Source organism: Haliotis cracherodii, unplaced genomic scaffold (genome assembly GCF_022045235.1).
Source record: "Haliotis cracherodii isolate W230 unplaced genomic scaffold, xgHalCrac1.p SCAF_1, whole genome shotgun sequence".
Taxonomy (NCBI): Eukaryota; Metazoa; Mollusca; class Gastropoda; order Lepetellida; family Haliotidae; genus Haliotis; species Haliotis cracherodii.
The window spans coordinates 75,985,138-75,998,286 of record NW_027266264.1 but is presented as its reverse complement, the minus strand read 5'-3'; the positions used below and the strand labels follow the sequence as shown (position 1 = coordinate 75,998,286).

Below are 13,149 nucleotides of genomic sequence, written 5' to 3'. Positions count from 1 at the left end.
GGCGCATTTTAAATATGCACAGTATTGTTAAACATACGTTTATTTTATTATTAATATTGCATATTTTTGCACGTTAATCAAATATATACGATCACAAATCACTCACATATATCTGTATTAAATAACGCGTTAATACCAAATCTGCGTTCAAGCGGCGTGATATATACCGCTGGCTCGCTCACCCACTCACTCACTCTTACGCTTTATATACTTAGTCTAGTATATATACATAATATTTTATATATATTGTATTCCATACGCGTTTAAAGCACACTTAGTCTGTAAACATGTGAGACTATGTCGTTGTGTAAATACACTGAAGTGAATTCAATATTCAACATGGTGCCAATCGGTCAATTATGCACACAACTATTTGCTTCCGATACTTCCGTCAAATACTCAACAGTGGAACGTATTCCTACTTGCAGTACAACTGAGGACGTTTGTTTACACTACTTATAAAGTTAACAGTAATTACATCTCCAAACATTTCACAGAAACACACACAACACACGAGCGTGGCGACAACGCATTTCTCCTTTGTGTAAGATCACACATGACTTAATTATATACATGAAGCTTCACACTAAAAGAAATATTCGACCCCCTGCTCACTACAGACATTAATTGTGGCAAGGTTTTTTTCAGTATATACGGCATTGCTATCAGACTATCAATGGCCTCTTTCAAATTACCCTGGGTAGACTCAATACAGGGTCCACTTATCGCACACCCAGCGGTGTACATGTTAAACAAGAATGAAAGACTCACATATCCAATGCAAACAAACTGCCCAGTTCAAAATGGCGCGACACGCTTTAAAATCGCATGCTCTCCGGCAGTTTTTAAACAGTTCGATTTGACTACATATTCATTCAGACTCCAAAACCGAGTTTATTTTCCTTAGCAACAGCGTGGATACGCCATATTTCCTCTGGTCGTGTCAGCCGCGAGATTTGCCGATATTTGTGGAGAGCTGACGATTGAGGTAGCAGACGACAGGTGAGCGCTTCCCGCTTCCCGCAGGTTGCGATGGAGATGGAACCGCATTACATGAACGGATCTACACCCGGTATTTCCACTGTGTTCTACATCAATGGGGATGATAAGTTTCCGGGAAAGAAAGTTTTATTCAATTTAAAACGGAATCGCAATTTCACTGCCTGCTTGGACCATCTGACTGATTCTCTGAAGCCGTCGTTTGGGGCGGTGAGGAACATTTTCACTCCGCAAGGCGGGCACAAAGTCGACCGCTTCCAGGAACTGTCTCCAGAAGGCAAATACGTGGCAGCAGGAAAGACCAAATTTAAGAAGTACAGGTAAGAATACTTATATCTTATATTGACAATTTTTATATTTGTTTCAGGATGAAACGTTCGCCAAAATGGCCAAATGAACATATTCCTTTTCAGGAACGAAACATACCTGAGTTGTGATACTACACCTTAATCATGGATTCTTATACACGTGAGATTCCGATAGACTATGAAGGCATGTTTATTTGTATTAAAACTTAATGTGTTTATGGTTGGTGTGATTCGATGGTTAGAAATATGGTCATGTTCATCACTTCTTTAATGCCTAATCCAAATGATTCCGATTTGTATTTTTTGTCTTCCTTCATCTTATTAACAAAGACAGTCACCACTCACCAAGACTGACATCCATACACACAAGCAACCACAGACACTTTATACTGTATTCATTTTGATATGCTAGTCAAACCAGTCAAGGGAAGCCGATCTTCAAATCTTGTTCACAAGACAAAGTCATACCATATTACTAAAAGACAAAGAATCGATAGAATTTTGTTTTTCAGGATGTAAATTGATCCGTGACTGGGAAACATCCAATTGTTTCTTCTAATGGTCGTTGGGGGATTTCCTGACATTGAACAGTTAAGGCAATAAGGATCTGTCAACATGTACAGAAGAGCATGGAAAAGGGAAGGTAGTACTGACATGACAGAAAGCCTGGCAACATGAAATTTGTGGCAGATGAATTATTAACAGCAACGAGACACGTCTCCGTGGGACAGAACGCAAGACGCTGTAAAACTAGCGAATCTAGAAATGTGGAGACTCAGTCATGGGACATGTTAAAGATTGAAATATTTTTTATCGACCCAGTGACTCCAGTTTTAACTCGAGCGACTGGATGACACTGTTTGGTTGTCGGAACCATTGAATATAATACATCTATATCTATATCCATAACGGATGACCTTGCCCTTGTACCATTATTCCACGATGACATTGTGTCCCTGTATAAAAAATTAAAACGTTTGTAAATTTACTGAAATGTCGCCAATGATGCTTGATACCGCGTAAAAATCGTACTTGCTACGTCTGTACATATCTGGCAAGAGTAGGCCAAAAGCATATTTACGTTCAGAGTTACTAGTAATACTATGTAGACACTAGCAAGCTGCAGGTGTACGGCATCTCCTATTACAACCAAGATATTATTTATTCATATGCATGGAAATGTTTTGAAACTGAGTATAACCGGTAGCACACACAGGCATACGTGTACCGTCCTGTCGGAATTTCTCTTTAGGTACAAGTTTAGTTCAGGGTCGCCCATTATTGATACGTCACCTCATTGTTAACCCGGTCCGACACCAACATTTATTATTCTTCGAATGAGTATAGAGTTCCATGTATAGAGTGTATGAAATGTGTACCGGTTCTGAGCATCATATTTGTCGGCTCCGCGGCGATAAAATACGCTAGTATGTATTTGTTCATGTTTGCTATCAATTTGACTGCATTACAAGCCCTTGGTGAATAGTTAGGCACACTGTTTTTTTGTGGCTCATCTGTGTAGCTTTATGACCGTTTTACTTTCTAGGTTGACGATAATAGCGTTGTATGTAGAATGTGAGAAATGTCAAGAGGTCAAACGTTCACAGTCCAGCAACTCCTTTGTTCTTTGTCTCTATCTTATGTACTGTTAATGTCGATTAATATGTGATTAATAAGTTTAACGGTATTTAAGAGACCTCTTAACGAGTTGTATTATATATAAATTTGCTTTCGTTTGACCCGTCTTACATCGCATAGTCATTGCCTTTGTGGCTGTCTTGCAGTAGAAGGGACGCTTGTAAGAATTGCCTGTATCAGAACCTGGTATTTATCCGTTTGAAGATACCTTAATGTACCTTAATTTCTACCCGTGGCCGGAACTTGTGTCACCTTGTACCCGTAACATGACATGAATTCCCGACATGGGTACACTTTGAGAAGTCCAGTTCTGGTGTTCCCCGCCGTGATATTGCTAAAAGCGGCGTAAAACCATACCCTCTCACTCACTCACTCATTGACAGGAACTCAATATCTTTAACCTTACAACCTCAACCACCTGTAGGGCATTATTTCACATGACAATAAAGGAAATATCAATACATTACTTGATGTTTCTATAAATTTATATTGATGTTCAATTTATAGATTAAAAGAAATCTGCACTTTATTGTAAATTGCCACTTATTATCTTGACTTTGTTACATCATGCACACCAAGGCAATCCTAAAATGCACTGAAACGGTTGATCGAGCGCATTAATGGAAAATGTGTAAACAAACAAAGTATGCATTAGCACATTACGCCAATCGATGTTTCTTCAACAATTTATCTAGTGCAAACATCTATCCCTGCGCTCTACCCACATGCGCTAATATACTCAACACAATGTCCCAGTGTGCACATGCCAGACTATCTAATTCTGATACATTGTTTACAACATAAGGTAATACATCGATGTCTGCCCCTTGGCCGGCTTATGTCCCAGAAGGTAAATATAGGGAGTGGCAATGAACGGGTGTCCTCCATGCTCCATTACGTCGTGACAGGGAAACACTGTATCTTCTTACCCGACTGGGTACGTATTTCAACTCTTCTTAACATGTTTTATTCATAAAGAGACATCGTACGCATCAATGGACCCTATTGATAGACAGGCAGCAATATTGTCGTCAATACTACTGTGACAATAATGTTACAAATAAAATGCATAAATTTTTCAGAGGGTCAATACCGACAATATTCACCACCATGACGATCGGATGGTTATACAATCCTAAGGCTGTTTTAATAACCGACTGATAAAGGATTGCTTTGATAACCGACCGTTAAAAGATCGTTTTCTAATACTAGTCTATGATTCTTACTTCATAAGTAGAGTGGGATAGTTCAGGTTAAATGATGCATCAAATAGTTGGCGTATGATGATGGCGTGTACGTTTACCACTTTGATGAAACCCACGAGCACAGGTATGGTGACAACCCTCGAACAATTATCAGAGAAAATCTGGAATTTGAAAACACGACACGGCGAAGGGACGCGACTCTGCACAGCAAATTGCCGGGCCTTAGACCACTGGACCAACCGTGCCCCCTTTAACACATAACAAATAGGATACTGTGTTTGAAAACAGTTTAATACCCAGACAACATGCTAGCATGTACGTGACTATGTTCCATAACAGAACCTCCGCGAGGTACAAGCATATATTCAAACAAACAATTAAGGTGACCTTTGCCTAGCAACATCACGTTCAGGTTAGAAGCTATCTGATAGACACTGACAAAATCAGACAAAATATTATCAAGGTACATACACAGTATATGAGACGAGAACAATGCATATATATTTTACGATGCCAAATTTCCAGAAGCATGTACACTAATTGTAAAATATTCCAGTTGTGTGTTACAATGTCCTATCAATGAAAATGTTGATTTAGAACACATCGTTATCTGTGGTGAGAGTGCTTATTTGGAACTTAGTAAATACAACTTGGTTACTAAAACTCGTTAGTTTATTGTACCTTAGGCACCTCTTATCAGTATCATTATAAATCATGCACAAGGTAAGTCGTTAAAACTGGCTGATATGACTGACGCAAAGAATTTTAAGCTGAACAATCTATCAAATACGAACGTAAGGTCGGATAGTGCAGTAAACACTTCTTGGCGCCGATAAATCATGGTTTTGATCTGATGTTAAGACTCGGTGGACACATTTTTAAAATCCTGACAATGTGGTTTTCAATGTCATTATGTGTACGACAGAAAAACGGGTCATCCAGAAGTAACTACGCCGACCTAGACCTAGTTTTTCATGTGTCCATGTATAGAGCGTTCCCTGTGTCCTATCGATCACAACTTGTTAATCACAGTATACATGTGGTTAAAACAGCATTTATTTTCCACAGAAGTACACGGAAGGTCGTGGGTGGGGAGGATTGGTCATGTATATAACATAGCGCTTTACAAGAACTACTATTTGTTACATATGCATTACTGGCTATATAAGGCATCCCAAGTATCTAGGTAATATGCTGTAAGTACTCAATATTTTAATAACTATGAAGGTCATGTAAATGTCAAACATTTCGGTTACTATAGCTACTAAGATGAGGGCGCCTTGAATGGATGATTGGTTGGTTGGTTGGTTGGTTTGTTGTTTAACGCCGCACTCAGCAATATTCCAGCTTTATGACGGCGGTCTGCAAATAATCTAGTCTGGACCAGACAATCTAGTGATTGACATCGTGTGCATCGATCCACGCAATAGGGATCGATGGCATGCATCAACCAAGTCAGCGAGCCTGACCACACGATCCCGTTAGTCGTCTCTTACGACAAGCATAGTCACCTTTAACGGCAAGCATGGGTTGCTGAAGACCTATTCAAACCCGGAATCTTCACGGGTCATGAATTCAAAAGTCAAATGAATTTTGTCTCTTTTATTTATTGTCTGGACTGCCAGTGTCATCCACTCGTATATGTATTACCACTACCACTATTTTACACATAAAGTGTTGTGTACTTCAGATGCCTTGTGTAACACGATTCGAAGTTTTTTCTTCATATTGAAAATCACATGAAATGCTGTTGTAACATAATATATCGAATCTCTATTGATTCTGTTTGTCCTACCCTATCATCAGAATACTGGGAACGTTTCAATCAATTTCAATTTGTAAGCTTGATTTAAGATTGATAAACGTCATCTTGGTAAATATTTTAGCTCCTTGATTGTTTCTGATATATTGCTTCTGTGTTATCCGCTGATTTACAGTATTGTAAAACCTCAATTCGAACTCAATGATGTCGTTCAAGACGATGTGACTTTGTGGCCCTTGCCGCACCCACACAAACACTGTGTTACGTTGACGCCATGTTCTGGAATGGTTAAAGCTTTCGCTCCTCTCGCCGAATCTCTTGGTTCGTTCCCCACATGGGTACAAATTGCGAAGCCCATTTCTGGGGCCCCCTGCCGTCATATTGCTGGAAAAATTGCGAAAAGCAAACGTGAGACCATATTCACCCATTCATTCGAATTACGGATAACCCGTTTGTCGTTCAACGCCGCACTCAGCGACTTTCAATCTGTATGACGGCGGCCTGTAAATAATCGAGTCTGGACCAAACAATACAGTGATTGACACCATGAGCGTCGAATTACGCAAATGGTATATGCTGACCAAAGTCACCGAGCCCGACCACCCGATCCATTTGGTCGCCTCTTACGACAAGCATAGTTTGCTTGGGACCTACCCTGAATCCCTACGGAGAAACAAGCATCGGTTGCTGGGGATCTATGCTCTTACCGGGATCCCCACGTATTATAGTCACGGCTAAATCGACACGCACCCGATGACCCCAATAAGTTGAAGTTAAGATGGTCCACTTAATGTCTTCAGGAACTCAGTGTGTGCAGCACATGGCATGGGAACACTGAATCCTGCTGTTACACTTCCGAGTTACGGTGTTAAGGTGACATGTCACTATATGCTTCAATCAGCTGATCTTCGGAGGTAATTGAATCAGTTTAAGAGATGTTTCTGTTTGATTGAATTGGAAGTTTATTAAACGTCAACGCCAGAGAGCAATCTGTCTTTAACATCTGCCGAAACAGATTCCAGTGGGATTAAACGGCAAAATAGTAATGAAAGAATTATATGAATCGATCAATGAAAATACGACATGTGAAATCTTTACAAGAACCCGTTGGAGAGGCATATTACATACAGAATTTCTGCACGTTCATTATCCGCTTCCAAATAGAATAATCATATGTAACTGTTTCAGTACTATTAAATTTGGTAACAAATTAAAGAAGTAGTGAGTATGTGAGTGAGTGAGTTGGGTATAACGCCGCTTTTAACAGTATCCCAGTTATATCACGGCGTCTCAGCTTTATATGGGAGGAAAGCCCGAAGTGATGCAGGTCTCAGACGTTTACCACTTTGGTGAAACCCACGAGCACGGATATGGTGCTGACAAACCTAGAAACATAATCGGGGCGAATCGGGATTCGAACCTACAATCATAGGTTTCTGGCGTGCCCAAGGGACGCAACTCTGCACAGCGAATCGCTGCGCCTTTGACGACTGGGCCAGCCGTGCCCCCAATTAAAGAAGTAAATGCATCTACGAATCATATAAAAATGTACTGAGTTTATGGTTTAGATGACGTCTGGTATTATTCATTTGCAATTTAAATAAAACTATGTGACCTTGTAACGACGTCAACTAGCGGCCAGTCTTAGCTCAGGGCACGGGATATACTAGACTTTAGTATTAAAAATGAATGTATACTTTCCTTTTGCCGGCAGTGAAAATATAATCTGCAAAGTAGCGATATATTGAAAGTATTTGTGTGTATGGCGGTAATGTCTTACAGCTGTAGATAAAGCTTACGTTTAGAAATATAGCTCTAGCTCTTTCAAATTGGTCGTTGTTGGTCACTATGACGTAGGTTTGGATAGAGCGCTCATAAGCTACAGATGCGCAAAATGATGCGAGCTACAGTGATACCTTTCTACAAGAATGAACAGCGACGGATGCTATTAGGGATGCCATCAACCGCTGGTAATAAGCTTCATCCTCCCTCAGAGCTATTCGTGGGATACTTGATCCGTGCAACACCTGCGGGTGTAGGTGAAATCCCTCACTTGATGTGTGTATGTGTTTGTCACCGAGGACTGTACACTCGAACTATGTGTCCCCAAGTTGCCACATTGCACGCCACAGACCCTACACTCCCCGTGGATGACACCGTCACAAATGTTCCACACATCTCTTTGAACTAGCCCTCTTTCAACAATAAGTGTTAATTAAGTTATATATAAGTAATCCAACTAGACTGAATTTTTTGTTAGACTGGTTAATAATAAAACTTTGGAAAACATTGCATTCACGTAGGGGGCATCGTGTTCAAAGAAGTGTTATTACAAACTTAATTACTTGAACCATGATTTTTGTTTCATGACCCAGGGTCGTTCAAATGCAAACATAGAGTAATTTTGTTCCATTTTTCAAGGTACAAGCTCAGCTGTTTTGTCAGCTGTCTGTCAAAAGGTTTGATGAGGTCACGGTTCACTGATCAGCTGATGCGAGTGCTGGACCAGCTGTTTACATTATTACACGGCTGACAAGTATTTAATACACGGCCTTCATTTGAGTATCTGCTAATTCGTTTGACTCTCATAAACAATATATCATGACGCGACTGTCCGGAAACCCGGTAACGTGAGCAGATAAGCCAAGAACATGTGTGTCCGTGTATACTAGTGCTCACTTGGTCGCAATCATTTTGGTTTGGTTTGGTTTGTTGTTTAACGCCGCACTCAGCAATATTCCAGCTATATGACGGCGGTCTGTAAATAATCGAGTCTGGACCAGACAATCAAATGATTGATATCATGAGCATCGATCCACGCAATTGGGATCGATGACATGCATCAACAAGTCAGCGAGCCTGACCACCTGATCCCGTTAGTCGCCTTTTACGACAAGCATGGTCGCCTTTTACAGCAAGTATGGGTTGCTGAAGACCTATTCTACCCCTGAATCTTCACGGGTCTGGTCGCAATCACATGTTGGCGTCATTGGGAAATCCTATTCTGTGACCATCGTTGATACATTACAGCACAGGGGATCGGGGTAATTACACCGACCTTCATGGTTATTGTCCATTATGGGAAATTATTACACTGGAATCAGTCTGTTAGTTAGTTAATCACCCATACTTAAAATCATACCCTGTAACCCTCGTCAATACGCACCTTACAACAAGTTTGACTCGTTAAGATCCGGGGTGGAATAGGCCTTCAGCAACCCATGCTTGCCGTAAAAGGCGACTATGCTTGTCGTAAAACGCCACTAACGTGATCGGGTGGTCAGACTCGATGACGGTTGATGCATGTCATCGTATCCAAATTGCGTGAAAAAATGTTCATGATGTCGATCACTGGATTGTCTAGTCCAGACTCGATTATTTACAGACCGCAGTCATATAGCTGGAATATTGCTGAGTGCTGCGTTAAACAGCAAGTTCAGCAAGTTATTTAAACCGCCTTACGAGAGTTATTGTCATCTATGGAACACATTTACTCCAGGATGCATTAGATGATTTTACTGATATTGTTGATGTATCAGTCCGTGTTCATATTTTACTGATATTGTTGATGTATCAGTCTGTGTTCATATGTTACTGATATTGTTGATGTATCAGTCCGTGTTCATATGTATTATACAAGTCATGAGCAAGATGGGGTGGATGTAAAAGACATTGTCCAATCAGGTATTCATCATGGCATAAACTGACCGCCTCTGTGGTCTAGTGGTAGAGCGTCCGCCATTCCAGGCCGCGTCATACCAAAGACATTCAAAGGTGGTCTTCTTGTTACACTGTCCGGCGCTCGGCATTAAGGGGTTAAAACAAGGGCTGTTTGGCTCGGAGTCAGTATACTGTGATTAAGTGGGTTTAAACTGCAGCAATATATCTCAGTTGGCTAGCACTTATAAATTAGTCCGGAGTAGTACAAGCAGCCACACTCACACGTCCATGCACGTGACTATCTTAGTGCAATAATCTTGTACCCGAAGGTAAACCCCATTTCACCTCACCTCACCTCACCTCACCTCACCTCACCTCCTGGCATCAATCAGTATGGGCCAGCACATCACCATGGCAACCTTGGCGTCGGTGTTGTCATCACACAGTAGCTTGTTTTACCTGATCTACATATTTGGCAAAATAAAAACAAAATACTGAACTGTATTTATCTAAAATGTGAGTAATGAGAAACGAATACGGATTTAATATAGATACCCTCGGATGCAGATACAACCTTCTCAATATTATTGTATTGTGGGCCTATGGCCTTTATTACTGAATAAATGTGTCTGTCTACAAATAGTGAGTAAGTGAGTATGGCTTTACACCGATTGTAGCAATATTCTAACATTATCACGGCGGGGGACACCAGAAATTGGCAATCAATATTGCCCAAACCACTTCACGACATGGTAACACATAGTCAAAATACTTGTGTTTATATTTGGATTAAATGTTGATACAACTTCCCTCCTCAGTTTATTAAACAGAGTAACACTTTCAGGACAACGTTTGAAAGTGGCATGTGCTAATGCACGCGTGATTTACAGCACCACAAAACAACGTCGTGAATTACCCTGAGTTGAAGTGAAAATAGTTTCTGGTGATAAATTCAATATGTCGTGTATGATATATCCGTTTGCCCCTTTTACTTCTACAAGCAGGGAATGCCTTATCTCCGTTCCTCGCTGCTATGAACACTTCAAATCCAGAAGTTTACTTTGGTAAAGACAATAAGACCGGTTCGTTTTGACAACAGGCTTGGGCAATGTTTGACACGTCTCTAGTGTAAAGTATCTCTCCAACAGCAGAATACAAGCCCGGTCATGTGGTCTCAGTCATAAATTCTCTTATCTGGAAGTGATCGGTAAAGGGCTGTGTATTTCCCCCTGCTATATCGGCTGGCTGGAGCTGCAGGTTGTGGAGTCGTGTACGGCAGTAACAATTCCAGGGCCGAACATACACAAAGGGGGAAGGATTTCTATGGCGGCCTAAGAAAACTGAAATAATTTCAGTGATTTTATCAACAAGGTGTGACAGAATTATACCCCGATTCATGTCACGTGGCTGCGTTATACCCGGATATATTTCACGTGGGTGACATATATCACGATCCATGTCACCTGGTTGCGTTATACCCAGATCCATGTCACTTGGTTGCGTTATACCCAGACCCATGTCACATGGTTGCGTTATACCCGATCCATATCACTTGGTTGCGTTATATCCGATCCATGTCACGTGGTTGTGTAATACCCAGATCCATGTCACTTGGTTGCGTTATACCCAGACCCATATCACTTGGTTGCGTTATACCCAGACCCATATCACTTGGTTGCGTTATATCCGATCCATGTCACGTGGTTGTGTAATACCCAGATCCATGTCACTTGGTTGCGTTATACCCAGACCCATGTCACTTGGTTGCGTTATACCCAGACCCATGTCACTTGGTTGCGTTATACCCAGACCCATGTCACTTGGTTGCGTTATACCCAGACCCATGTCACTTGGTAGCGTCATACCCAGACCCATATCACTTGGTAGCGTTATATCCGTTCCATGTCACGTGGTTGCGTTATACCCCGATCCATATCCCGTGGTAGCGTTATTGCAATGTCGACGTGTTCGAGCAAAGCTTAACCTAATAACACTTCGTATCAAAACGCTTTCAAAATTCTTTGTTGTTTCCCGCCGCAGCAATATTCCAGACATAGCACGGCGACCTGTACACAGTCAGGACCAGACAAACCGGTGATTGCTATCATGATAGTACATGACGCGGAGTCAACCAAGTCACCAAATCTGACCACCTTATCCTTCAAGTCGACTCGTAAAGCAAGCATAGGTTATCTGGGTCGTATTCTAAGTCGGATTACAAACCGGCAAAAAACTGTGTGACAATACTATATTTGGTAAACTAGATACATCGTCATTATTTGTTTCTGAAAAACGACCCTTAAATCAATGAGTGTTTATTGCTCAGGAATAATGTGCTGTACAGAGTTACGTACCATTGTCGAGCCAGGATCCGTACTAATCTTGGGTTCGAATCCAAAGTTATTTCCCATTGTGATTCTTGGTGTATCAGTGTATGGGTTTCACAAAAGAGGCAAACCTCTTCGAATATTCCACTTTCATCTTGCCTTCTATATTAAGCTGACGCGCTCGTATACATTCATACTGTTCTAAATGTCTTTAACCCAGTTCATTCACTCTGTTCAATTGATTGTGTTTACCTTGTGCTATATGATGATATTACGCATTTGTACTCATTTGTGCCCCGTGAAGATCCGGGTAGAAGAGGTCTTCAGCAACCCATGCTTGCCGTCAGAGGTGACTAACGGGATCGGATGGTCAGGCTCGCTGACATGGTTGATGCATGTTCATGATACCAATCACTGGATTGTCTAGTCCAGACTCGATTATTTACAGATCGCCGTCATATAGCTGGAATACTGCTGAGGGCGGCGGTAAGCAACAAACAAAGAAAAAAAGCCTATTAGGTAGTAATTATGTTGCGACTAGTCATGTAAACTGTTAGAAACAACAGTAAACTACGGTTATAACGAACTCAACTTGGGCACGCCAGAAACCTATGATTGTGGGTTCGAATCCCGGTTCGCCCCGATTATGTTTCTAGGTTTGTCAGCACCATATCCGTGCTCGTGGGTTTCACCGAAGTGGTAAACGTCTTAGACCTGTATCACTTCGGGCTCACCTCCCACATTAAGCTGAGACGCCGTGATATAACTGGAATAATGTTAAACGCGGCGTTAAACTCACTCACTCACTACAGCACATTTTGTACACAATAAATATGCTAGTAAGCTACAAGTTTTCCCTGGTGCCGTTTCCCCTGCAATATCTTCTAAAACGCTCTTGCGTGCAGTCTCGGTCAGTCTAATATACATGTCGAGAATCGCTTTGATAGTTGTTCAGGGGTTGTTGGGACATATGAGAATAATGACCATTCAAGTGTATGTGAACTTTAAATGAGTCCCGGAGTACAAGCGGATAGCTTCTTGCTCGCGCATTGCATTGATGCAGTAATCTGAGACGATGGCTCGGTGCCAACAAAAATGTGAACAAAACAAACAAACTCAATTAGTTCCGAATGCTTTTATGCAAGATACTTAATATTGATCCCTGGCTTTTGAGGGAATTGTTTCGACTGACGTGATGTCGTAAAATGTGTCATCCTCTTATCGCTGTATCAGACTACGTGGATCAGGTG

At 41.2% G+C, this 13,149-nt stretch overlaps 1 protein-coding gene across 1 annotated transcript in view; it reads left to right on the top strand.

The window, feature by feature from the left end:
- The first annotated feature begins 878 nt into the window (after positions 1-878).
- Positions 879-13,149, top strand: part of LOC139475147 (doublecortin domain-containing protein 2C-like) — a 125,866-nt gene continuing 113,595 nt past the window's right edge. The window contains exon 1 of the mRNA XM_071258543.1: positions 879-1,319. Within this exon, the coding sequence (XP_071114644.1) occupies positions 1,033-1,319 (287 nt within the window). The 5' untranslated portion in view covers positions 879-1,032. The remainder of the gene's footprint in view (positions 1,320-13,149) is intronic.